The 25,346-nt window shown below is 35.8% G+C and overlaps 1 protein-coding gene across 1 annotated transcript; it reads right to left on the bottom strand.

The window, feature by feature from the left end:
* Positions 1-808: 808 nt before the first annotated feature.
* Positions 809-25,337, bottom strand: LOC145328985 (histone-lysine N-methyltransferase SETD7-like). The gene is made up of 15 exons (XM_080172975.1): positions 25,228-25,337; positions 24,891-24,961; positions 24,626-24,696; positions 24,472-24,511; positions 23,770-23,926; positions 23,454-23,494; positions 23,182-23,306; positions 22,987-23,110; positions 20,973-21,082; positions 20,870-20,912; positions 20,375-20,471; positions 20,044-20,113; positions 19,832-19,876; positions 19,385-19,437; positions 809-1,004 (listed from the first exon to the last, which is right to left on the bottom strand). The coding sequence occupies exons 1-15, from the start codon at positions 25,314-25,316 to the stop codon at positions 866-868; spliced, it is 1,275 nt and encodes a 424-aa protein (XP_080029101.1). The 5' UTR covers positions 25,317-25,337; the 3' UTR covers positions 809-865.
* Between the last annotated feature and the right edge of the window lie 9 nt (positions 25,338-25,346).

Genomic DNA, 25,346 nt, shown 5'->3' with positions numbered 1-25,346 from the left:
GGCTAGTGTAATAAACAGCCAAATGTCCCATCCCTCCAAGATAAATCAAGTTTATCTTCTGGATACATTTTAATTGTATCTATCTATTGTGTTGTCACAAAGATGATGTGTTCATTTTCACCACATTTAACCAGGGCTCGTCAGCCCCGCGTCAGCCTTAGCTAAGCCTCAAAATTTGTCCCGCTTTTAAACGGTTGATTGCCATATTTAGGTCAGGTTTAGACGTCCAGCTGATTTTTAAAAGGTTGATTTCCGTGAGGCTTACAGGCGGCTGCCGAGCCCTGAATTAAAAAATTTTTGTTTACCATTATAAGCTTTAAAGGCATGTCATTTTAGTACTTTATTTCAATACTAGCGGCTCCGCCCCCTTGAAAATGGGGTTGGAGGGGGGGGGGCATTGTTTATTGAAAGGGTGGAGATACCAACTTCCAAAATAGTTAAAAACCTTACATGAACCTATAAGAAGCTTCACTTTAAGGGAGAACCAAATCCGTTCAGTGGTTAGCTAGATCCTTCGCTTCAGACAACAAAATCTTACTACTTAATATAATAGACTCAAGTTCAAGCTTTTATTGAGTCTAAATTGTATTGCTATTTTTTAAAGCGTTGCTTTTCTATAATTAATTAAGATAGGTCTCTACGTTTGTAACGGATAGCTCCTTCCATTAATCTAGACATGTTTTAATTGTTCTATCGATTTCAAACTTTGCATAATGATTCCTTAACAGTAAGGTACGATTTACAAATATTTCAAACTCTTTTATTATTGTTTGGATGTTAAAACATGAAAAATTAAACAAAGAGAAAAAATTAACAACCTTCATTTTATTTTATAAATATCATCTACAATGCATTTGTGTATATATTACAAGACAAGATTCCAGCTATAATGTTGGAAGTAGAGTTGGCTCGAGTTAGAACTCCAAGATAATCCGTAATCCACCAATATTTCTTCTCCAGGTTCTATATCTCTATTGGCTGCTAAACAGGTTATATCTCCAAATCTAGAATTATCAACAACTATTAAAGTGGATCTCTTTGGCATTTTAATAGAGATAACCTATTGACATAATGTCTAGATCAGCCAATAGGAGAATAATAATGGTACATTCAAGACATCTCATTGGTTGAAACATTTTACAGAATCCTTAAAATGTCGATGGGATGAAATTCAGTTTTTCTGGATTTTAATCAGGGTTCGGAAGCCGCAGCCGCAGACTCAGCCTCAGCCACCATCAGCCGCGCGGCTTACGAGAAGCCTCAAAATCAGCCGCGCGGCTTCCTCAGCCACCCAATAAGCCTCAGCCTTAGTCGCAGCCGCGCGGCTTAAAGAAAACATAAGCCACTGAAAGCCTCAGCCGCATTCAGCCACTGTAAGCCTCAGCCACTGTAAGCCTCAGCCACAAAACTCCAATTCAGCCACATTAAGCCTCAGCCGCACTAAGCCTCATTCAGCCAACGCCCCTCTAAGCCTCAGCCGCAATCAGCCGCGCGGCTTATAGTTAGGGAAGCCTCAGCCACACTCAGCCGCGCGGCTGTTAATAATTTGAAGCCGCAGCCGCACTCAGCCGCGCGGCTTCAAGAAAGCCTCAGCCGCAGCTGCAAAGTTATGATTATGCCGCAGCCGCAGCCGCGCGGCTTGATATTTGTAAGCCGCAGCCTCAGCCGCAGCTTATTTTTTTAAATTCAGCCGCAGCTTTGACACAGCCGCGCGGCTGAGATATTGTAAGCCCCAGCCGCAGCCGCAGGTGCTAAATTAGTACAAGCCTCAGCCGTCAATTCAGCCGCGGGGCTTAATTTTCATTTAATTTTGTCTGTCTGAAGCTTAAGATCTCAGCAACCACTGAACTGACAATGTTGTCCTTCTCAGGAATCCTTTTACTAAAGTAACAGGATGTCTGTGTGTCTGTACCGAAGGATCTCGCTAACCGCTGAACCGATCGGGTTCTCCTTAACAGGGTAGCTTCTCATAGGTCCTGGGAAGGTTTATAACTATTTTTTTGGGGGTGGGACACCCCCAACCCCTTCAAAAAATTAAAAATCCCCCCCCCAAAAAGAAAAAAAAAATTTAAATTTTTTAAACTAAAATTAAAAATGAGGGGGGAGGCATCCCCCCCCCAAAAAAAAAAAAATTTCCCCCCCCCAAAAAAAATTTTTTTTTTACTTTTCTTTAAAAATTTAAAATAAGAAATTGGGGTATTAAATTTGACTTTCTCTCTTCCTCAAGTGCCCCCTAGAGGCCTCTAGGGGCGTAGCCGCTAGTTATATATATATTGACATTGGATGGTTTTGAGCTAATTTTGGTGTGGGGGTCAGACATTTCCATCGCCCAAAAATAATTTTTTTAAATGTATTTTTTTTTAAATGTTATACTTTTAAATTTTTTTATATTCTTTTATAAAAATTTTATCTTAATTTTTTTTTAAAATTACAACATAGAAACTACCATCTCGAACAACTACAAAAAGTTTGAACCTGTAATGTAAGAGCTCCAGTGGCGCAATCAGTTAGTGCACGGTTCTTCTACACTGATATGCCGGGGTTATAAGTTCGAATTTCACCAGGAGCAATACGTTTTTGAACGTTGATACTTATGAATATTATTGAATACTATTTATAGGGTAACTGCCCTACTGACGTTTGCCTAATTTTATTGTTTTTAAAAGATACAAATTTTTCAGAATTTACTTAATATTCACTATGAATTTGTATTATCTTAAATTTTTTTTCTTGTACAAGTGGCCTATTTAGCTGAATGGTAGAGCACTCGTCTTGTAAACTAGGGACCAAGAGTTCAAACCTCACAGGGGGCAATCAATTTTTGTGATACTCAAGTTATATAGTAGCTTCTCTATTATTTTTCCGTTTAGGTACGCAATACTTGTTCTATATAATTAAGCTTCTCCTACTTAGATATTTCTTCAATTTTAAATGTATTTAATACTTTGTGGTTGATGAGAGACACTGAAAAAGTTATGCAAAAAAAAGATTTATACATATTTCATTTTTCATAGTATTTTTAAATTAATGAAAATAATTAAATTAAGATTTGGGGAGGGGGGAGGGTGTGTGTTTGTGTTTATTTTGAACACAAATTATCCTAGTATGTTTTCTAACAAAAAAAATTTAAACAGTGATGTATTTTACTTTTTAAAGTTGGTTAAAAAAAGGTCTGTAAAATGCAATAAATTGTCCTGTATAATATGCAAAAAAATCTACATAATCTTTATGTACTCGATAGATTGAAATAGTTAAATGATTATCATATATCATCTGATTTTGTTTATTTTACAAAGATGCTTACTAAAATTGATTTTATTTTCGAAACTGCAATTATTATAAAAAAAATGTTTCTTTATCTTTATCATTATGTTATACAATTTCTGAATTTATAAGCAATACATGAATCGATATATTATTACTTTGATGTTGTCCATATTTTCATGTACTCTGATAAAGAAATAATCTCAGCTGGCTAAAATAACAATAACCCCCATACACCCCCTTTAATCCATCTCTCCCCTCTTATGGGATATATAAATGAACTGGCCAATAAATGAGGTCCATAATTTTATTAACAAATTTTCTTTTTTTTAATATATCCACATATTCTATTATATAAGTGGTAATGTGAAGCTTCTTATTGATCCAGGGAAGGTTTATAATTTTTTGGGGGAAATGTATCTTTTCCCTCCCAAAAAAAGATGACCATCAAAATAAATTATTTTTGCTTCCCTTAAGTATTCCTAGAGGTTTTAGGGGCGCAGCCACTAGTATCCTTTAACCATTAACTCATTACATATTAAAACAGGTTTTAAAAGTATGTACATAAGAGCACGGTTAGTTTTTTATTAAATGAATAAGTTAGGGTACAATGTTTGGCACTTTCGATATAAGTAAATGATAATAACAAAGCCACAGAATACGATAATACCTTCAGAAAAATCGATGAAAATAGTTTTCATACTAAATTTTGTTTTTTTTATATTTTTTCTAAAATGTCATGACAGAAGATGCAAAATGTCGTCTTAGTTTTTTGAAAGGATTAATCTTCTCTGAAATCTAAATTATCAAAATATTTTTTTTGGTAAATGGTTATGCGATATATGTCAAACATTTTATCAGAAAGAAATATTTAAAATTGTGAAGTAGAAACCTGAATAATTTTTCTTGTGGAAATAGTTTTCTGCAAATGTTGATAAACATATGTCTGCTAGCATTAAGATGTTTGTACTGCCAATACACGTTGGGTTTTATTTAAAGAATTTCTTTAAAATGTTTTTTTTTACATTGTATACCAATAACGCAATATTTGCTATCAGAAAACCCCCGACTAAGACTCGCCTACGACCCGATCTTTTAGGATTGCTTTGTAATTTACATTTTTGAAAGTCTTTCAACAGTATACACAGCAAATTCTCTCTTCTTTAACTAACTTTCCGAATAATATACCTAAAGCATTTGAATTGACAAAGGCTATGCTAATATTTTTACCATTCAAGTTTATTTAATATTCTAATAAATAGCGCAACCCTCTAAGTTTATGACTACTTTTCATGAACATATGATCTAAAGAATAAGCTCTGACGCAATGTCATATAAGGATATTATAATATTCATTAAAAAAATTGTTATTTTTGCATATATGTTACATTTTACAGTGTTTTGTGGCTCAAAAGAAAGACAATTAAAAATTATTTCATATTATATAGTTTAAATTACATAATATAACCTAGAAATAGTTAAAAATTCCCTTTCTTTTTTTGTCGCAAAAGAGAATTCAACAAAGATTTTCATTAAAAAACACCTTAGTGTAAAAATTAAAAAGTTTAAACATGGTCACAAAAAGATTCAATTAGTTTATTAAATGTTTCATTTTCAGCAAATGACGATTAATCTCTATTACAAAGAATAAAGTGTAAAAAGATATTCTCGTTTTAATTTTAAGCAACTTAAAATGCATTGTAATACCTTTTAATGATTTATTTTTTAAAACATCATTTTATAAAATGTTATTGATTTTTAAAGTTATATATTAGAATGTTTTTAAATTTTGTTAACATTTTGTTTTAAATGTAGAAAATTGGTAATTCTAAACATTCAAAAAATGATTTTATTAAATTTTCATCACTTAAATTGCATGTTTGATGAAATTTTCAACTGATAATTCAAGAAAAATCGTTTAAGTTTTATTATATTTTACTTTGAAATGTTAAAAAAATATATTATTGTCAAAAATGTGGAAGTTATACTTTCCTCAAAAAAAGACCTAAAACATGCAAATTAACACGTGTAATGAGATTTTTTTTCTTTCAGGTTTAATTTTAAGTAATTATTGATATTTTTTGTAAAAAGGATTTTATATAAAAAGTTTTAAAACTCGAGTTATGTAGTGGTTCTAAAAAAGGTTGCGAATTTATGCAATTTTCTTGCAAAAAAAATTTTCTAGGATTTTAAAAATAGCAAAGGGTGTTATTAGACGTACTTACAGATACAATTGCTAGGTCATTTTGGCCAAACACTAAAATAAAGTTTTGACATCTGAGGGTCCAGCCGTGAAGAGTTATACCTATAAAATTTAGCACCCAATAATTTATTATAATTGTGATATTTAGACCTAAATTTTTCTTCAAAATTTCTGTCACCTTTGGTCTAGGGGTTAGTGTGGCAGTCGTGTGTTGGAAAGGTTCTTGGTTCAATTCCACCAAGAATTGAATGTGATTAAAGTTTTTATTCTGCTATGGACAATGGAAGATAATTTTGGTGCTTGCTTACATGTGAAGACCGGAGCACCGAAAACCCCCCCCCCCCCCCCCCACTTAGTTTTGACAAAAATCAAAAATAAGGGGGGGGGAGTTTTTTAATGTCTGGAAAACGGCAAGGAGGAAAAAAGCACGGCAAGGCAAAGAATTAACCCCCCCCTTAATTTTGAAGAAAATCAAAAATAAGGGGGGGGTAGTTTTTTCACTGTACAACACGCCAGAAAGTTGAGTGAGGTAAAACAAGTAAATCCAGTATACCAGAAGGGAAACCTTATAACAGGGATATTCATGTTTTGGAGCATAATTTCCTTATTTATTGACTGATTTTAGCAATTGATGTATCCCTGAACAGGTAGTCTTAAGGAGAATATATCAATTACTAAAATCAGTCAATAAATAAGGAAATTATGCCCCAAAACATGAATATCTCGTAATAAGGTTTCCCCTCTGGCATACTGGATTTACTTGATTTACCTCACTCAACTTTCTGGCGTGTTGTACAGTGAAAAAACTACCCCCCCCCCCTTATTTTTGATTTTCTTCAAAATTAAGGGGAGGGGGTGAAGTCTTTGCCTTGCCGTGCTTTTTTCCTCCTTGCCGTTTTCCAGACATTAAAAAACTACCCCCCCTTATTTTTGATTTTTGTCAAAACTAAGCGGGGGGGGGGGGGGTGCTCCAGTCTACCACATGTAAGCAAGTACCGTAGCTTTTGTTTCCTCTCATTTATATTTAGTTATTTTCCTCTCAAGTTGAAAAAAAATTATAAAAGGAGGGTGGATATTATGTGTAAAAAAAGATTAGAGGAGATTTGTTCTAGGTAAACTTACTTTATTTGTAATATTATTAACTAAATTTTAATATAAAATTGCTTTACACCTATGTTCTAAGGGTTAGTGCACAGGGAGTAAGGGAGGGGACAATGGATCAAATATTCAATTTTTAGGAGTCTCAGACTTTGGGGACTGGCTTAAAGGAAATGTGCAAGAATTTAGAAGTTTCTGACTGAGTTTGGGGACTTGCGCATGAAATGCCGCTACTCGTTATGTATGTTTTGAATATTGCAGACGGGGAGAAGGGATAAGGGAAGTGGGGGCAAGGGAAATAAACACTCGTTGTGTTAGTTTGGAATGTAGCAGACGGGGAGAAGGGAGGTGGGGGCAAGGGAAATAAACAGAATAAAAAGGGGCAGTCATATTCTTGCTAGCAGCTGGCCGGGTCCAATAATCTTTTAAGTTATTTTGTCTGTAGATTAAGAATTCGATAACTACTGAACTAATGAAAACTTTTTAAATTGCCTTTTCCAAGTTTTTGAATTTTAAAAAAAAAACTCAACCAAACTCCCCCCTATTTTCCCATAAAAAAATTAATAAAAGTCACCCTTCATCCCCCCAATTTTTTTTTACTCTGGGATTCGAACCCGGATGATAGATAGTTCAAAGCTGTTACCGTACCAAAAAGCTATCAGAGCTCCAATATTTCAAAATGAAAATTTGTCTTATTTTTAGATCATTAAGTATTATGATGTCTGTTTGTTTGTCTGTCTGTTTGTTTGTCTGTCTATCTGTTTAAGATAAGATAAGATAAGATTTATTTTCCTCAAAGGTACAACATGTTTTATTAAATATATATATCATATGTTAAAGTTACTATGCTTTGATTGGTTTGTTTCTTCTGGTTTGTTATGTTTGGTATAATTTTGGAAACAAATTACATAATAACTATTATTAAGTACCTAGCATGGAATTGGCCGAACTTCGTCTCCACCTAGTTGCCAAGCCAGTTCAAATAGGATAAGGATAATATTTTACAAGAAAAAATTCCATGCAACATTGTACCAGATAGTTGGCATAACCCTTTAAGGGTTGTGGAGCCACTGGTGTACTTTGACGCTTGCCAAGCCGATACAATGTTATATGTGCAAATAATCTTAACAATAATAATAATAATGGTTGGTACAGTATCTTGCTGTGTATTTCAGACATCCTCCTACTATCAGTTGCAACTCCTCCAAGCATAAATTTGGAACAATTAGGGAACCAAAACCTTCGTGAGAAGTTGCTATTCCCGTTGTGATCCCTTATCAACTCTGTCCAGACTGGTTCCTTTATAACAAATTATTTTCATTATAGAGTGGAGTTTTGCCCGTGTCTAAGGACACCTCCACCCTAATAATTACAGGGCAACGGTAAATATCGCGACATTGCTGGTCCAAACCAATAATCCATAATAAGAGTATTGAAATAATATTAAAAGTAAAACGGTGGTGGTGACAGAAAATATACTTAGATAATATACTTAGATAATGTGTCTATAGATGAAAACAGTACCTGTAGCGTATTTAGGTACCTAGGTGAACAAGGAGTAAAGAATGGTTTCGATTCCTACGGAATCTGAGTTTCATTTCTTGGGAAGGGATATAAAATCCTCTTGTGTACAAAATAAAAATAAAATATAGGTCGTGTGCGATTCCTACGGAATCTGATTTTAGTATTTTGAGATGTAGGGAGTGTGTCCCTAAGTGTGTAAAGTTCGATTCCTCCGGAATCTGATTTTTGTGTTTTGAGAACTGGTCACAGCATAGCTGTGAATGGGGTACAAGCATAATGAAGTGGGACGGGGGGGGGGGGAGGGGGGGGATCGGGGGAAAGGGGAGCGGGGTGGTGCCCAAAAAACGTTATATTAATCTCACCTTTTTTATAAAAGAGAAGGGTGAAAGTAGGTCAGGGTAAAAATAAACTGTGGCGCGCTGTCGCGCGTTTAATTTTGGTTGTAGCTTAGCTTTTAGTGGAGTTTTAATCTTACTACTGTTTAAGCACAAAAAAAAATGTTCGGAGAGGAAGAATATCAGCAAATGTGGCAGCCGCTGCGCGATCGATTGACAGTAACATATCAACGACTTCTTAATATAGTTAATGGCGACGATGTCAGTGAGGAAGTTCGTCGTGAGGTAGCCCGTCTACTATACCAGCAGGGTTATCTTGAAACCGAGTTGGCACTTACTTTGTACAATCCAAACAAGGACATGGAGTATCATGAAAGTAAATTGGGCGCAATTGCTCAGCAGATTACTGCACAAGAAGGGGCGTGTCTCCAGCTTTAGATACAGAAAATGGCCATTATTGATTCAAGACTAATAATGGTCAAATTCTCCACAGCTTCATATACAACTTCATATACAAGATATCCAAAAAAATCCACAAAAAATGCACACGTGAAAAATTGAAAAATGCACGCGTGAAAAATGTACACGTGAAAAATTGAATAATTGAATATTATGAAGAGTAACGCTGCTAGTTTTGATTGACTATGGTTCTTAGAAAGAATTGTTTGTGAAAAACAGCACAATTAAAAAGTTCAATGTACTAATTTTTTTAAAAGAAAACATACCATAATATTCATCAATTTTTATTTTTTGTTAATAAATCCTAGATATCTTGCTGTGAACTTTAATTGATGTTATTACAGAAAATTTGTAAAGTAATAGGATGTCTGTTAATATGTTGCTATGGGTCAAACTTATCAATATAGTATTGGCATCAAAATAGGAAATGGATAAATAATGAAAAAGAAAGTGGTAAAGTAAAATATAAAATAAGTAGGTGAGTGAAGACATGGTTAATTATGGGGGAAAAGTTAAAGGATTGAAAAGGTCGAGGGAAGGGGGGGGGGGTAAGACGAAAGGAGAAAAGGGACGTGGTGAGTGGTTTATTCGCGACCGTGCACCGTGGCTACTTGTCAGACTGAGCAGCGCGTTTTGTTTGGTATAGGTAGATGGGGGGGGGGGGGGGGGGTGAGGAACAAAGGGGAGGAAGGGGTGGTTTCCTGGTATAGCTTGGTAAAAAAAAAAGCGGGAGGGAAATAATTGTTTATTAAGCATAGGGGAAAATAAGCGGGAAACGGAAGTGGGGAAAGTGTATTACTTATTAATAAATTTAATTAAAGATTGCATAATTTATGGTATTAAAACACAAAGGGGGTATAAATATGGGGGAGATTAGGTCAAAATTTAATTGTTTCCAAGATGTCAAATCAAGAAGAGGAAGTTGGACAAGGCCAAGGAGCTATACCAGGAGGAGCGCCGGAAATTCCGGTAGGAGCTGGAGTTGAGGAAGATGCTCCCCTCCATGCTCAAGTACAGGAACTCGTCGCTATGCTTGATACCAGCGAGGAAGCAGATGATCCTCTACCCGCTGTCCAGCAGCTGTTGAACCTCGCGGCAGCGCCTGATTTACTCCCATATCCGGGGGTAGACAGGCGCTGTTTCGACCTCTGGTTTACGGTCAAGAGGAGGTTGGATGGCATCGTGTACGAGGGGGACATGTTGTTGTGGAGGAGGTCCCGCTACGGCGTCATTGACGAAGAAATCCTCCGGTGCATATATGGAAACTACGGGTTAGTCGTGCGGTTAATTCAAGCATTGCCCACGTACGCCCGGTCCTTCCACGCCAACATGGACGCCATCGCCGCAATGGACCGCCTGGTCACAGCCCAGCAGGACATCCTTGAGGAGCTGCTCAACCAAGAACCCGTCCACGGCGCCTACGGCGGCTCCAGCGAGGAATATGACTCATAACTGCGCGGAGGCTATGCCCTCATGTACAAGAGCTTAACCAGTCTGCGATAGTCATTTTAATAAATTTCGATATCAAAATTTGAATAACTAATAAATTTTCGGCTCAAAATTCAATAAAATTTGTTATTTTTTGTTAGATAGAGGTTGCGTGATTCGTTAGCTGCTGGATAAATAAATATAAAAGAAATAAAATATGTTCTTTTTAAAAAAATATGGTTATGAAAATAGGTAAAAAATCGATAAAAACCGATAAGAAAGATCCGATAAAAAACCGATAGATGACCGATAAAATGGATAAAAAGCAAGTTATGCCAAGCTACTCTATACTTGGGTATGTGTGTCGGTTCCTACGGAACCTATACGGTATGATTTGAGGTTAAAAAATGCTGTTTTATTTAATATTATCAAAATAAGTTCAGTGCTTACAAAAAGTCGAGGGCAAAAATAGAATAAAAAAGTACGAATAGAAACATACAAGCGAAAATCTTAAGATCTTAAAAAACTCAAAAAACTCAAAAATCTTTTCCTGGATGGTTTAAAAAGAAAATCAATAAAAAACAATGTTAATTACACTTTGGTATTGACCAATGTTGAGTGAAGGGAAAGAAAAATTTTCATTCTAATTAATTAAAACTCGATTTTGTTTAGGAAATAAGTAAAACATTTCTTCTTAAAAATATTTTTATTATCAATCAACTTAATTTCAAGTGGGAGGCTGTTAAAGATAGTTGGAAAAGAGTTAAGAGGGGCGTGCAGGAGAAAGTTTCTATTAGTGCCTGGTTCGTAAGCAAAGTTGTTCCTGTTCCTTGTGCCGTATGTATGTCTGTCTTGAACAAAGTTCCAAGTGTTTTCAAAGATTTTAGGGAAGATACCTAATTTATAGGTGTGCATGAATTTACAAACATTAAATTCAATTAAAAGATTGAATGGGAGTATGCCATTAGATTTAAAGAATTCAGCTGTGTGAGCTCTGCTTGGTAAATTTTCAATTATTCTAATGGCTTGTTTTTGTAGTTTAATAATTGGTGTTAACAAATACATAGGGCAAGCAGTGAACAGGAGGCAAAAGTATTCGATATTCGACTTAATGTAAGAAGAATAGAGTAATCTTAAATGCTTTTTATCCAATAGGTGTCGCATTACCTTCATACTATAAATTATCTTAGAAACTTTACTATAGACTTTTTCAAGATGATAAGAAAACTTCATTTTTTCGTCAATTTGAATTCCTAGGTGCTTGATACTACCCTCGTTGGTACCGCTGACAAGATCCAACTTAGTAATTTTTGATTCATCATTTTCATTGTGATTATTCATATCTACATAAACTTCGAAGTTGGTCTTAGCTGCGAGCTCAGCGGGGGTGAGTATCTCTCGGGGGGAGGAGAAGACCATGCATTTGGTCTTGCGGGGGTGTATGAGAAGTTTATTGGCGTTGTACCATTGGGTCAATCTGGGGACAAGCTCCTTTGCAAGATTTATTAATTGGATAATGTTTTGCTTTTCAAGAAAGCCCACCCCGAATAAGTCAAGGAGGGTTGCTGTGGTTCTAGTAACTCTAGTGGCTCTGGTAACAGTATTTATGATACCGTTAAAAGAAAAAGATTCAATAATTCTCATGGAATTGCTATTTATGTTATTTATTTTGAAAAGGTCAAAATTGAAGTCTCCCACAATGAAGTAAGGTATGTTTAATGCTGCTATTTTATCAATTAAATCCAGGAATAATTCAAAGAATTCTTCGATTTCAGCATTGCTTTGATTGGGTGGTCGGTAGCAGTTTAATAAACAAAACTTCATGCCATTGTAGGAGATCTTTAAGCATATAGATTCAAGAATATTTTCTTTAAAAGAAAATTTGTCAAAAAGTATGTCTACCTTATAATATCTGCTTACTAAGATACCCACCCCTCCCCCCCTACTATTTGTTCTCATTTTAACATGCCAATTATAATTATTAATCCCATAGCAATCCATATTTACATCCTTATTAAGCCATAGTTCTTGGAAGCACAAAACATTTAAGTGGATATCATGTTGACTGAAGAAGTCTACAGTGGAGACAATATCGTTATATTTAGAATGTAATGACTGACAGTTGATACTAAAAATATTGAGAAGGTTTTTGTTAAATGTTTTCAGTTTTTGTACAACTCCTTGTTCACTTGAAAAGACACAATTAATTCCGAATTCATTTTCGAAATCGTTAAAATAGTCACCGTAAATCGGATTCATAAGGTTTAGACCAACGTTATCGTTCAAGTTACCGTTATCCTGATTAATTTGTTCATTAGGGAGGTTTGTCATGGTAGAGTTGGTTCAGGAGCACCGCAGGAGGAATCGTTTTAACGTCAAGTATGGACATCTGAAACACAGCAGATATTAATAAACAAATAAAGATAGTTAATATACAAAATATTATCGTTGAAACGAAAAAAATTACTATATTTACTATATTTATTCCGATTGCGTTTAGTTTATGTGTGTGTTGGGGGTGGCAACACATTTAAAAGCTAGTTTAGTTCCCCCTACTCATTTTCATTCAAGTTCCATATATTTTATATGTTAAATCAACAAAGACAGAGATGTGGAGGTGACTGAGACTATAGCTTAAGTAAGAACATTAAATTTAATTCAATTCATTCAATTTAATCAAAAATCATTAATCATTAATACACTGATTATTTAATATTCTGTCAAAAAAAAGTGATAAATTGGAGACATTTTTGATATATTGACGTACGAACAATGGTAAGTTGAGTAGTACATATAATATTATAGAGTTCACGTCTTAACAATCAAAAGTAATTCCAAGATATTTAAAATATTCCAAAAAATAATGATTGTGCTGAAAGTTTTAAAACAAAGAGTTTATGTTAGGTACCTTTTTTCGCCGTTCAAGATACTTAACTTCATGTTGAGATTACCGCTTTTGTTGCTGTACGTTTTGCTTTGTTGGCGGTGTCTCTCACTTCCTTGGTTTCTCTGGATTTGGCCCTCGTGGCAACAGGATCAGCGGGAGCTGTGGCAACGGCAGATGCAGTGGATGCGGCGGCAGATGCGGCGGCAAGCGTGGCGGCAGGTGCGGCGGCGTGTGCGGCGGTAGGTGCGGCAGTAAATGCAGCAGGTACGGCGGCAGACGCGGCGGCAAGTGCGGCAGTAGATGCAGGTACGGCGGCGGACACGGCGGCAAGTGCGGCGGCAGATGTCGTGGCTGATGCGACGGCAAGTGCGGCGTCAGTTGCGGCGGTGGGCGCGGCGGTAGGTGCGGCAGTGAACTCAGCGGCAGCGGCGGCGGCTGGTGCGGCAGGTGCAGACTGTGCGGCGGCGGCAGGTGCAACGGCGGCGAGTGCAGCACTAGGTGCGGCGGTTGCGGCAGTTGCAGTTGCGGCATTACGTGTGGCAGCAGAGTCAATTGGAGGGAACACAGCCAGGTCTTCAAGAGCTGGGACAGGGGCTGACGTTGAATTATGCTGAACCGTGCTGGCTGGATGGGCAGTTATTGTATTGAACTGTCTGGGGAAATCATCCTCTGTTAAGTCAGCTTGGTTCGAGAAGAATGTTTTCCTTTCCTCAGGCGTTAATTTATTGAAACGGAGGATCGGCGGTGCTTCAGATAGAAAAAAATCCTCGCTTCCAGGGATGGGCAGAGACATTTCCTTCAGGTCCTTGCCAAATGGGTTTAGGCAGCGGATCCAACGGCTGCCATTCTTAAGCTGAAATTGCACGTATTGGCCAGCGACTTTGGCCCTTGAGATCTGGTTGGTGGCATATACGAAGGTCATTGTCTTCCTGTTGAGGTCTGACATGTCTTGCTTGGCCTGTACGAATCTGTTGGGAAAGAAAGGGACCGGTGACACGTTATTTCTGGGGTTGAACCTCTTGATCTCGGCGTTGTAGCGGTCGAGCACAGCCTTCTTATTGTTCATCCACGCGTCGAGGTAGGATCTAGACATAAAACGAAAGATAAATACAGGGATCTGGCCCTTAGAATATGGGAGCATATGAGCACGCTCAACGATATCACTAAAATGTGAAGGGATATATTCTAATTCCCCTCGTTTAACGGCGGTTTCAAGGGTGGGCCTTATAATGTTTCTGAATATAACAAACTCTGTGATATTTTCGCGGCTCCATGGCTGCTGAAAGTTCACTATTCTACAGCTCCAATCGCGACATCTTTGCTCTCTTATCGAGTTTTGTAGCAGCTGATACTTTACGAAATTTTCCCTCGAGGTTTCGACAGAGTTTAAATAGTCCTTTTGTTGTGTAACCGTAGTTCTAATCGCTTTTTGTTCACTTGCGGCTAATTTTGCGTCGACAAAATTTTCAATACCTTCGATAGATTGTAACTTAAAGTCTAAATCTGAGACTCTCAATTTAATATCATTTATTTCGGTTTTATGACTGGCAAAAGTACTATGGATAAGCTCATCCCTTACCTTGGCTATATTCGCATCATATTCGCTAAACTTAACATCCAGGGCAGCGTCCAAATTTGATTTGAATTTTGACCAATATTCTGGGTTGTCACACGTACTACAGGCCATGATGAAATGAAGATGGCGGATCCGAGGGTGCTGAGTGAGTGTGGGATGGCTGACCAATGGTGGGACGCGTAAATATGTTAGCCAATGGGAGAGCGTATTTGTGAGAAGTACTTTGCGCCGGTAAACTGTTGCCAGACCGATAAATTATCAAAAGTTTAAGAGAGTATCTTCACTATAGATTGTTCAATAAAGCGATTAGGTTACACATACATATATTTAAAATTAATTCATTTAGTGTTTTATTTTCACTTTTTGTGTTAACAATTGACCGATACGTTAACACAAACACATTGCCAGGCCTAAATACGAGGTGCCCTCTGGCTACAGTGTCTTCCCTTTCCTCCAACTGCGGAGTGACCACGGGCAGTGGGGAGAGGGGAACTAGTTGAGAGAGAGGGGGAAGGTAGAACTGAGCTTAACACATGGGTAGGGCGGGGGAGAGCTTGCAAAATGCGTGTTCTCAGCCCGACTCTCTGAACTAAACTAAACTAAACTAAACTAAACTAAACTAAACTAAACTAAACTAAACTAAACTAAACTAAACTAAACTAAACTAAACTACAGGATCTCGCTAACTACTAAACCAATATGGTGCTCCTATTCAGGGTAGTTTCTTATAGGTACTGGGAAGGTTTACAACTATTGTGGGGGAGGGTACCATCACACTACCAGAAAAAAATTGCCTTAGAAAAAAATTAAACATCACCCCAAAATTAAAAATGGGATTTACTCGCCCCGGCCCTCCCCACCCAATAAAAATCACCCTACCCCCCAAAATATTATTTTAATTCAGTTCTTCTTTTTCCAGTACCTATTGTTTAGTATTTTTTGTAATAACTTCATAATTACATTTGTCATTAAGATTATGTGACATAAAAAGTTTGTCATAAAAATTATACCCATGAATAATTGTAATAAAAAGCACTTTTGTAAAAAAAAACATTTTTCATAAGAGGTAAGTTAGTAATACATTTATTGCAAGTGTACATATGATAAGCATTTTAAAGACGATTATTTTTAAGACAAATGTAACCTGCGTACCATGGCTCAACATGTAGCGCATCTGCTTGTCATCATGGAGGTAATAGGTTCGAATCTTGGCCAGACACTGCGTGAAAACTGAAGACGTTAAATGGTTCCTACTGCAGCTATGCCAGGTATGCAACATGTAAAGTTAGAGTATGAGGATTTCCTTGGCTCGTAAACAGGCGTAACTCATTACCATAGGACTTTCTGGCAGGTAGTTGGTTGCTGGATAGATGTCACTTAAATTGGAAAGAATTGGTTCCCCTTAATTATCCAAGGTTCAACAAGAAGCGCATCTGCTTATCATCAGGGAGGTAATAGGTTCGAATCTCGGCCAGACACTGCGTTATAATTGAAGACATTAAATGGTTCCTACTGCTGCTATGGCAGGTGTGCAACATGTAAAGTTGGAGTAGGAGGATTTCCTTGGCTCATAAACAGGCGTAACTCATTACCATAAAACTTTCAGGCAGGTAGTTCAATAAAAAAAAAGTTGGTTGCTGGATAGATGTTACTTAAACTAATACAGAAAAGGAAAGAATTGGTACCCCAAGGTTCAACAAGTAGCGCATCATGTAATAGGTTTGAATCTCGCCCAGACACTGCATTATAACTGAAGACATTAAATGGTTCCTAGGTGCTAGGTGTGCAACATGAAAAGTTCCTCGGCTCATAAACAGGCGCAAAGGAAAGATATAATTCCCCTTAGTTATCCAGGGTTGTTGGACCTTGAGTTAATGTCATAGAAACCCTAGACCGTGGCTCAACATGTAGCGCATTGGCTCATCGTCTGGGAGTTGATAGGCTTTGTACTGCATCATAACTAAAAAACTTGTATAAAACTTTGGGTACCAGTATAAAACTTTGGGTATCAGAATAAATTTTTGTCTATTAGTATAAAACTTTGGGTACCAGTATGAAACTTTGGGTACCATTATAAAACTTTGGGTACCAGAATAAATTTTTGGCTATTAGTATAAAATTTTGGGTACCAGTATAAAACTTTGGGTAGCAGTATAAAACTTTGGGTACCAATATAAAATTTGGGTACCAGTATAAAACTTTGGGTACCAATATTAAAACAAAATTTTAGGTATTAGTATAAAATTTTGGGTACCAGTATAAAACTTTGGGTACCAGTACAAAACTTTGGGTACCAGTATAAAATTTGGGTACCAGTATAAAATTTGGGTAACTGTATAAAACTTTGGGTACCAGTATAAAACTTTGGGTACCAGTATAAAATTTGGGTAACTGTATAAAACTTTGGGTACCAGTAAAAAACTTTGGGTACCAGTATAAATTTTTAGTACCAGTATAAAACTTTGGTAACCAGTTTAAAACTTTGGGTACCAGTATAAAACTTTAAGTACCAGTATAAAACTTTGGGTTCTAGTATAAAACTTTGGGTACCAGTAAAAAACTTTGGGTACCAGTATAAATTTTTAGTACCAGTATAAAACTTTGGGTACCAGTTTAAAACTTTGGGTACCAGTATAAAACTTTGGGGACCAGTATAAAACTTTGGGTTCTAGTATAAAACTTTTGGTACCAGTATAAAACTTTGGGTACCAGAATAAAATTTGAGTACTAGTCTAAAACTTTGGGTACCTGTATAAAAACTTTGGGTACCAGACTAAAACTTTGGGTACCAGTATAAAACTTTGAGTACTAGTATAAAACTTTGGGTACTAGAATAAAACTTTGGATACCAGAATAAAATTTGAGTACTAGTATATAATTTTGGGTACCAGTATAAAACTTTGGGTACCAGTATAAAACTTTGGGTACCAGTATAAAATTTTGGGTACCAGTATAAAACTTTGGGTACCAGTATAAAACTTTGGGTACCAGAATAAAACTTTGGGTACCAGTATAAAATTTTGGGTAACAGTATAAAACTTTGGGTACCAGTATAAAACTTTGTGTACCAGTATAAAACTTTGGTTACCAGTAAAATTTGGGTACCAGTATAAAACTTTGGGTTCTAGTATAAAACTTTTGGTACCAGTATAAAACTTTGGGTACCAGAATAAAATTTGAGTACTAGTCTAAAACTTTGGGCACCATTATAAAACTTTGGGTACCAGACTAAAACTTTGGGTACCAGTATAAAACTTTGAGTACCAGTATAAAACTTTGGGTACTAGAATAAAACTTTGGGTACCAGAATAAAATTTGAGTACTAGTATATAATTTTGTGTACCAGTATAAAACTTTGGGTACTAGAATAAAACTTTGGGTACCAGAATAAACTTTGTGTACCAGTATAAAACTTTGGGTACCAGTATAAAATTTGGGTACTAATTCTGAATCAAACATTTGAAAAAATCCTGCTGTCCTCCCCCCTCTTCCCTCCACTCCTATTCTCACAACCCCTAACCACCCTCAACTCTCCAAAAAATGTCCTAGAATGCATTTAAAAAATCCAATTTAGCCGAAGCCTCAGCTGCAAAGCTTATTTTGTAATCAGCCATAAGATCAGCCGCAAGACTTAATATTGTATTCAGCCGCAGCCGCATTCAGCTGCGCGGCTGAATTTAATTCAGCCACAGCCTCAGCCGCACGGCTTTCAGTAAGCCGCAGCCTCAGAATCAGCCGCGAGGCTTAATTATGTTATCAGCCACTCTCAGCCTCAGCCTCACTCAGCCGCGCGGCTTAATTTTCCAATCAGCCACTGTAAGCCGCAGCCGCTATGAGCCACGCGGCTTTCAGTAAGCCGCAGCCTCAGCCACAAATCCTTCAGCCACTGTAAGCCTCAGCCACCCTCAGCCACTGTAAGCCTCAGCCGCTCGAAGCCTCAGCCACAAAATTCCAATTCAGCCACTGTAAGCCTCAGCCACCCCAATTCTTATTAAGCCTCAGCCGCATTCAGCCGCAGCCACTCTCAGCCGCACTAAGCCTCAGCCACTCTCAGCCACTTCCATAACTATAAGCCTCAGCCACATCAGCCGCAGCCGCAAATTAGGATTCAGCCGCAGCCGCGCGGCTGATAGCGCGGCTTCTGAACCCTGATTTTAATCTAACAAGTTAAAGTCTCCTTCAACTAAGATTAAAACCATTTTTTAGCCCTGAGATGCCGAAGACATGGGCTAAGATTGTATATTTTTACATTCAAAGAAAACTGATTATAATACGATGCTATATATGATTTTTCAGTATGGCTGAGAACCGGTTCTGATCCACCAGATATTAATCGGTTTTGAAGCAATACTGGAAAAAAATTTCTTATTCATTCGAAAATGATTAATATACAATTGATTAGAACCTGTTTTCATTTATACGAAAAAATTATGTAGCATCGTATATCCTTCGGCATCTCAGAGCTAAAAAAACTGTTTTTAATCTTATAAATGTTTTTTTAAAAGCTGTTTATAATACAATGCTATATATAATTTTTCAGTATGGCTGAGAACCGGTTCTGATCCACCGGATATTTTTCGGTTTCGAAGCACTACTGGAATAACTATTACCTGGGATGAAAACAGGGCATGTGATATGCATTATTATCAACACCATGATTAGCCTGCATCAAAATATTAACAATTATAAATCTATTACATAATGCCAAGGGGTAGCTTTTCTAACAATAAATTCTACAAAAAATCACAAAACCTTTTAAAGTGTTTAATTTAACTGAAGAGGGGTGGGTAAGAAGGGGAGGAAAAGGGGAGGAAAAGGGGAGGAAAAGGGGAAGGGGGATGTAGGGAAATTTTCCGTTAGAATTGTTTGTAAGAATATCATTCCCTTTTCCCTGCATATTTTTTTTTATTAAAATATGCACCTAGATAATTTTTCTGTGGATATAGTATACACTAGAGAACCATATCGTTTCAGCAGTTAGTGAGATCCTTCGTTACAGACAAACAGGCAGAGATCCTGGTACTTTAACATAAGCATTGATAAAATTAACAATATACCTTATGTCCCAATGAAGCATTGTAATTCTCTATACTCTGATATTTCTAAAAATAAATTAACAAAATAATAATACAAATATGATGAATCTAATTCACAAAAAAAAAGGAATTCTTTGCAGCTAATTAATGTTAACTAATTATTTACTGATAGATAGGCTATTCAACTGCTAAAAAGATGATATTAAAGTTTTTCAAATATATAAAAGCCTTACCATAGGAATATCAATAATTCCATCATCAAAATTATTTAATTTGTATCTTGAGGTTAAAGCTTCAAAGTCCCTTAAAGCATGATATTTCAATTTCTATTTAAAAGGTATGATAGTTAATTGTGATTGCTAAGTTTATTGTATCTTGTATATGATATGTATGTGATATGGGTTAAAAGAAGACAATTAAAGTTTTAATAAATTTAAATTTGGCATTGTTACAATATTATATACAGTACTCATTTATCTATCTCTTTATACCCATTTCAAATGTTTTAGTTGGCAGTGTAAAAAACCACTACATTGTATAAATCACAACATAGATGAAACAAACCTGGCTTGTAAAATTTCTTTTCTAGTGTAAATAACTCCATTATATGCTGCTATTAGGTTATCTTCCTTGATAGTTGTAGTAGCAAATAAACCTTCACCTATTGCATAAATTAGAAATTAATAACTCCTCTTTTGTTAAAGTGAAGTGTGTTGAATATTATTATTCTACCCAAAACGCATGGAGAATAAAAATAAATAGTGAAGCACAAATTTTATGTAGCTTTGGATGATATATCTGAATATAGACGAAGCCCAATCTTTACAACTTTTGCACCACTTTTGATTCCTGTGACGTCATAAAATGAGAGAGATGAGGGGAGAAGTGGGAAAGAAAAACCCCTAAAAAAGAGATGGAGAATCCCTCATTAAAAGTGATACAGATTGGACTTCGTCTGAATATACACTTGGAATTACACCCTTAACTCTTCTATTTAATTTGGAACTCAGAGAATTTTAACATAACTTTTAGTACTATTAAATATTAAAACATAGCTACCTGCACCAGTGATTAATGATGGCGCCACTGTTAAATGCATGTCCTTAAAATATTTTAGATTTTCAAAAAAATATTTTAATCTTTTGATTCATTTTTTTATTACCTCATATATATCAGATTTCAAAACATCCGGAGTAATGGCTGTATAATTAGAATGGAAGAAAGTATATTCATCCCTATCTGGTATTATTTCCATTTCTGGTTTAAGTATTCCTTAAAAAGAAAAAAAGAATTTTTCATGACAATTTTTTATTCATCTTTTTGTTAAAAGTAGCTTCCTTTTCTTGTGTGGTAGTCGGACAGACAGACTGTCACTTCCCAGAGCATGCTACGCTCCGGGGCTCCCGATAAAACACGCAGGTGTTTAATCCCTAACCATTACATTCCTCAGCCAACCCTTTCTTTTATTGACCGCCAGATAATGCGGTCAACTCTACCAGCCGCCGACGTGGGGAAGGGGTTGCCCCTCCCCCCTCATGTTCCAAATAACCTACCCTTTTCTGGGGGACGCCAGCCTTACCCCCACAGGGGCCTGCCCTTCTGCCATTCACCTGGCCTGCAGTCCCCCATTCTCTCCACACCCATTTTCTACCTAACCCAATATTATAATCTGTTGTATATAAAGCCATTAATTTGTTATGTATAATCAGTTCTAAATAAATCTTCAAAACTATAACTACTTGGAGTATTTTATTGATAAAATCATGAAGGCTAGGGGCTCTTTTGCCGGACTCACCAAATAGGGTTGAACTGCTTCACCCCTATTACACTTGCTCTGTTATATAGAACCTAGCTAGCAATTTTTTTAATAATCATCCATTTTAAATATAGGTATAGTTATTTATTGCATCGTATTATAAACAGCTTCGGCTTCTCAGGTTAAAAAAACTTGTTTAAATCTTATAATTCTACATTTTTATATTCGTCTAGAAAACTAGATATAATACAATGCTATACATGATTTTCCAGTATGGCTGAGGACCAGTTCTAATCAGTTTCAAAGCAACAATGGAATAGTTATTTCTTCCATCGTTTTTTAAACAGCTTTCCGATGATATAAATTGTACAATTAACCCTTAACAGTCGGGCCCCTTGCCGCACCTTAATCAGTCGGGGGGGGGGGGGGCGTTCAACGCCCCCCCTCATTATCTCAGTTCCTATTAGAGCTAGAGGGCTAAAATTTTTTGTGCAAGTCCCCTATGTTATGATCAATTTCCGACCTTAAGTAAGTCAAGGTCAATTTTCGCTTCCTTCACCCTTTTATTTAACAACCTTTGTTTTTAGGTCCTTTTTTACTTAAAAATTTCAAACGGCTGTAATTTTTTTATTTTTAAAGCTAGAAGAAATTTTTTTCTTCAGAAAATGTTTATTTTTATGTAAATTTTATATTTGAAATATCAAAACATAAGTTTCAGCGGCCGCAGCTGTACTTGGCAGCTGCCAGCCGCCGCAGTCGGCGGTCGGCAGGAAAACGGCGGCGGATCTTTATGAAATTTTAATACATTATGTAGACATGTCAGAAAAACTTAAGTTTAAAATTTGAAGTCTCTAAGTCAAAAATTGCGGCCACAGGAGCATTTTAAAGACTTCTGGAGACCTGGAGGATCAGGACCTGCAGGATCATACCTGGAACATGAAATTGACTTGAACAACTGTATTTAATATAAGGATGTACTACTAGAGGATATTTTAGTATTTTGGTAAGATAAAATGCTTTGTTTAAGTCAAAAAATATTTTTGTTCTTTACCTGGATGACCCTGCCAGGTTTGCTGGCATCCTGTGCCCGCCAGGATGGAGATATTCAAAAAATTCCAACTCTCAGTTATGTGTCATACCCATACTTAAAAAGTCAAGCAGTTTGGGCTCTTTATCTTTCACACACAGAAAATGAGATAGAAAAAACCGGATGGGGGGGCGTTCAACGCCCCCTCCCCCCCCCCCCGACCGTTAAGGGTTAAAAGATTAAATCCATATTTTTAGCCCCGAGGTGCCGTATTATATTCGTATAAAGTTGGATATAATACGATGACAGACATAGTTTTTTCGTATAGATGAGAACCGGTTCCTATCCACCGGATTCCAATGAATACGAGAAATGATATTTATTTTACGATACCTGATATTGATGAGAATCCTATTAACTTGGCTGGTCTAGCAGTAACCATCTCTCCATCCTTCCAAGTTCCAACTAATCCAACTTTAATATCTGGATACAGATATACACATCCTTCACCTTCAGCCTTTCAAAAATTATCACATGTTCTTCTTATTAAAATACAGATAATTTTTTTATTATCAAAGACAAATTCACCTTTCTATATTGGTTTGATGTACAGAAGACAGCACTTCCCTCAACATAAAACCACCAGGCATAAATATTTGGGTCAGGAATGTCATTTCTAACAACTATCAGTTCATCCAGATAGCTGGGTACTTCTACAAATTTTATAGAGCTGTAATTTGTTATTAGATAAACTCAACCCTTCATACTGTAAGTATAGTGTTAAAATTTATATTTTTGAATTTCAGTGTAAAGAACTTATGTAGTAAATTAAAAGACATTTTCTTTGAAATATAATTTACCCTTTTTCCCATCTTCAAAATCACACTTGCTAAACCTGCATCTAAAATATTAAAATGTTAAATTATCTGTAGTACAAAGTAGTTTTCAGGGATTAAATCTACAGATAATGTGGGAGTTTTTAGCCATTTTTCTGATAGGTTAGAGACACCCTTTCTCAAAAAGCCCCCTCCAAAAGTATTAAGAAAATGACAAGAATAATGAGGAAAATAATATAATTATAAAATATAAAAAATTTAAAAGGTTTCTATTGAACATTTTCCAAATTTTAGATATAAAAAATAATTCTTTTCGTAGCTAACTTTATAATATGCTTACCTGAGAACCCTAACTAATCCATTTAGGCAATTATTTTCAACTATAGATTGTATGCGGTAATTTCCATTTGATATTTCAACAAATCCATTTATCTCTCTTTCATCACTTACAGATCCCGTAATTTTTAGGAGTATGATACCAAAGTTGTCATAGCAATCTGGAACATACATAAAATTTGTAAAAGTTAAAGTTTAAAGATTCAAAATTATTTTGTTTTTAAAAGCGAAGCTTTTCTATAATTAGGGTTGGTCTGTCCGTCCGTCCGTCCGGAACGGATAGTTTTTTTTTTGTTAATTTAGGCGTGTTAGAATTGTCCTATCAATTTCAAATTTTGCATGGTGATTACAATCTAGAAAGCGTAGCAACTTTATAAGTATTCCATAATGTCCGTACGTCCATTTAAAACATTTTTTACTTTTTTAACAACAAATTTTTATTTGATCTAATTATCCAATTAGTCTGATTTTTGGTATACTGATTCCTGATACAACAAAGTATAATATTATAAGCGAAGCAACTCTATGATCAAGTCCTAAAAATGTAAGTATGTCCATTAATATCATCCTGTTAAAAATATCTTTGACTCTTATACATTTATAGTTTTATTATTCAGTTTTATTATTCAGACACTTTAGTCCGTTTGTCCTACATTTCAGAGCTTCGCTTTTATGGATGTTGTCATCCATGTTTAATTCAAATTACCATTTCCAGGTTGAAGTTTGATTTTGATATTTTCATTGTCCTAAACAAATGCTATTTGAGTAATTTATGAATATTGTGAATAAAGACCTAACTTTGCATATATAAAAGACTGCAGATATTTTCTAGAAAAACTTTTTTCTGAATAATATTGTACCTTGTAGTTTATGAAACTTGACATATTTGTAAGGCACTGCTTTAATAAACATTCTCGTTTCAACTCTGCTTCTAATTAACAAATCGATTTTTTTATCAATTAAAATTTTTATTCTTTTTATGTTTATTTTTACTTTTTTTTGCTTGGTTTTTCATAATTCTTTTCAAACTCTTTAAGGATATTAATTAATTTAAAATAAAGCAATTGTAGGTTTCTAAAAAGAGAAACAATTACTAAATTAAAAAAATCTCTCTACTATACATACCTTCTTTTTTCAAATTCATTTCAGACAGATTTATTTCTTTCATTTTTAGTTTCCATTCTTCAAAATATTTCCTTCATAAAATCAAAAAGAATTATTATATTTTTAAATCAAAATGCGAGTAGCTTTTCTCCTAGCCCCTGCAGGGGGGGCTCTAACCCTGCGGGGCCAATTACCTAACCCTGTGGGGCAGTCACCTTACCCAATATAACCTAACCTAACCTAAAATAACCTATACAAAGCCATTTTAAAAATACGACGAATCACCCCTTATGGGGCGATGTTACGAAAGGGACTATTCCCCAAAATTCTTTTTTCTTTCAATAAAAATTCAAATTACCTAAAATCTTTTTGGTGATCCTGGCTTTTACTACACAAAGTTTCATTTATATTACAAGCATCTTGAAAGCTACTAGATGAGTTATTCATCAAAAATAATAATATCACTAAACACCTGAG

This window comes from Acartia tonsa, chromosome 9 (assembly GCF_053477335.1).
Source record: "Acartia tonsa isolate MP-2025a chromosome 9, ASM5347733v1, whole genome shotgun sequence".
NCBI classification, from domain to species: Eukaryota; Metazoa; Arthropoda; class Copepoda; order Calanoida; family Acartiidae; genus Acartia; species Acartia tonsa.
This window is presented reverse-complemented; position numbering and strand designations above follow the sequence as displayed.

Excerpts from the sequence above, each read along its gene's own strand:
- LOC145328985 (XM_080172975.1), bottom strand. The coding sequence starts at position 25,316 with ATGAATAACTCATCTAGTAGCTTTCAAGATGCTTGTAATATAAATGAA. Across the intron at positions 24,512-24,625 it reads CAAGTTTCATAAACTACAAG|GACAATGAAAATATCAAAAT; the intron begins GTACAATATTAT and ends GCATTTGTTTAG. Across the intron at positions 20,472-20,869 it reads ATCATTAATCACTGGTGCAG|GTGAAGGTTTATTTGCTACT; the intron begins GTAGCTATGTTT and ends TTTATGCAATAG.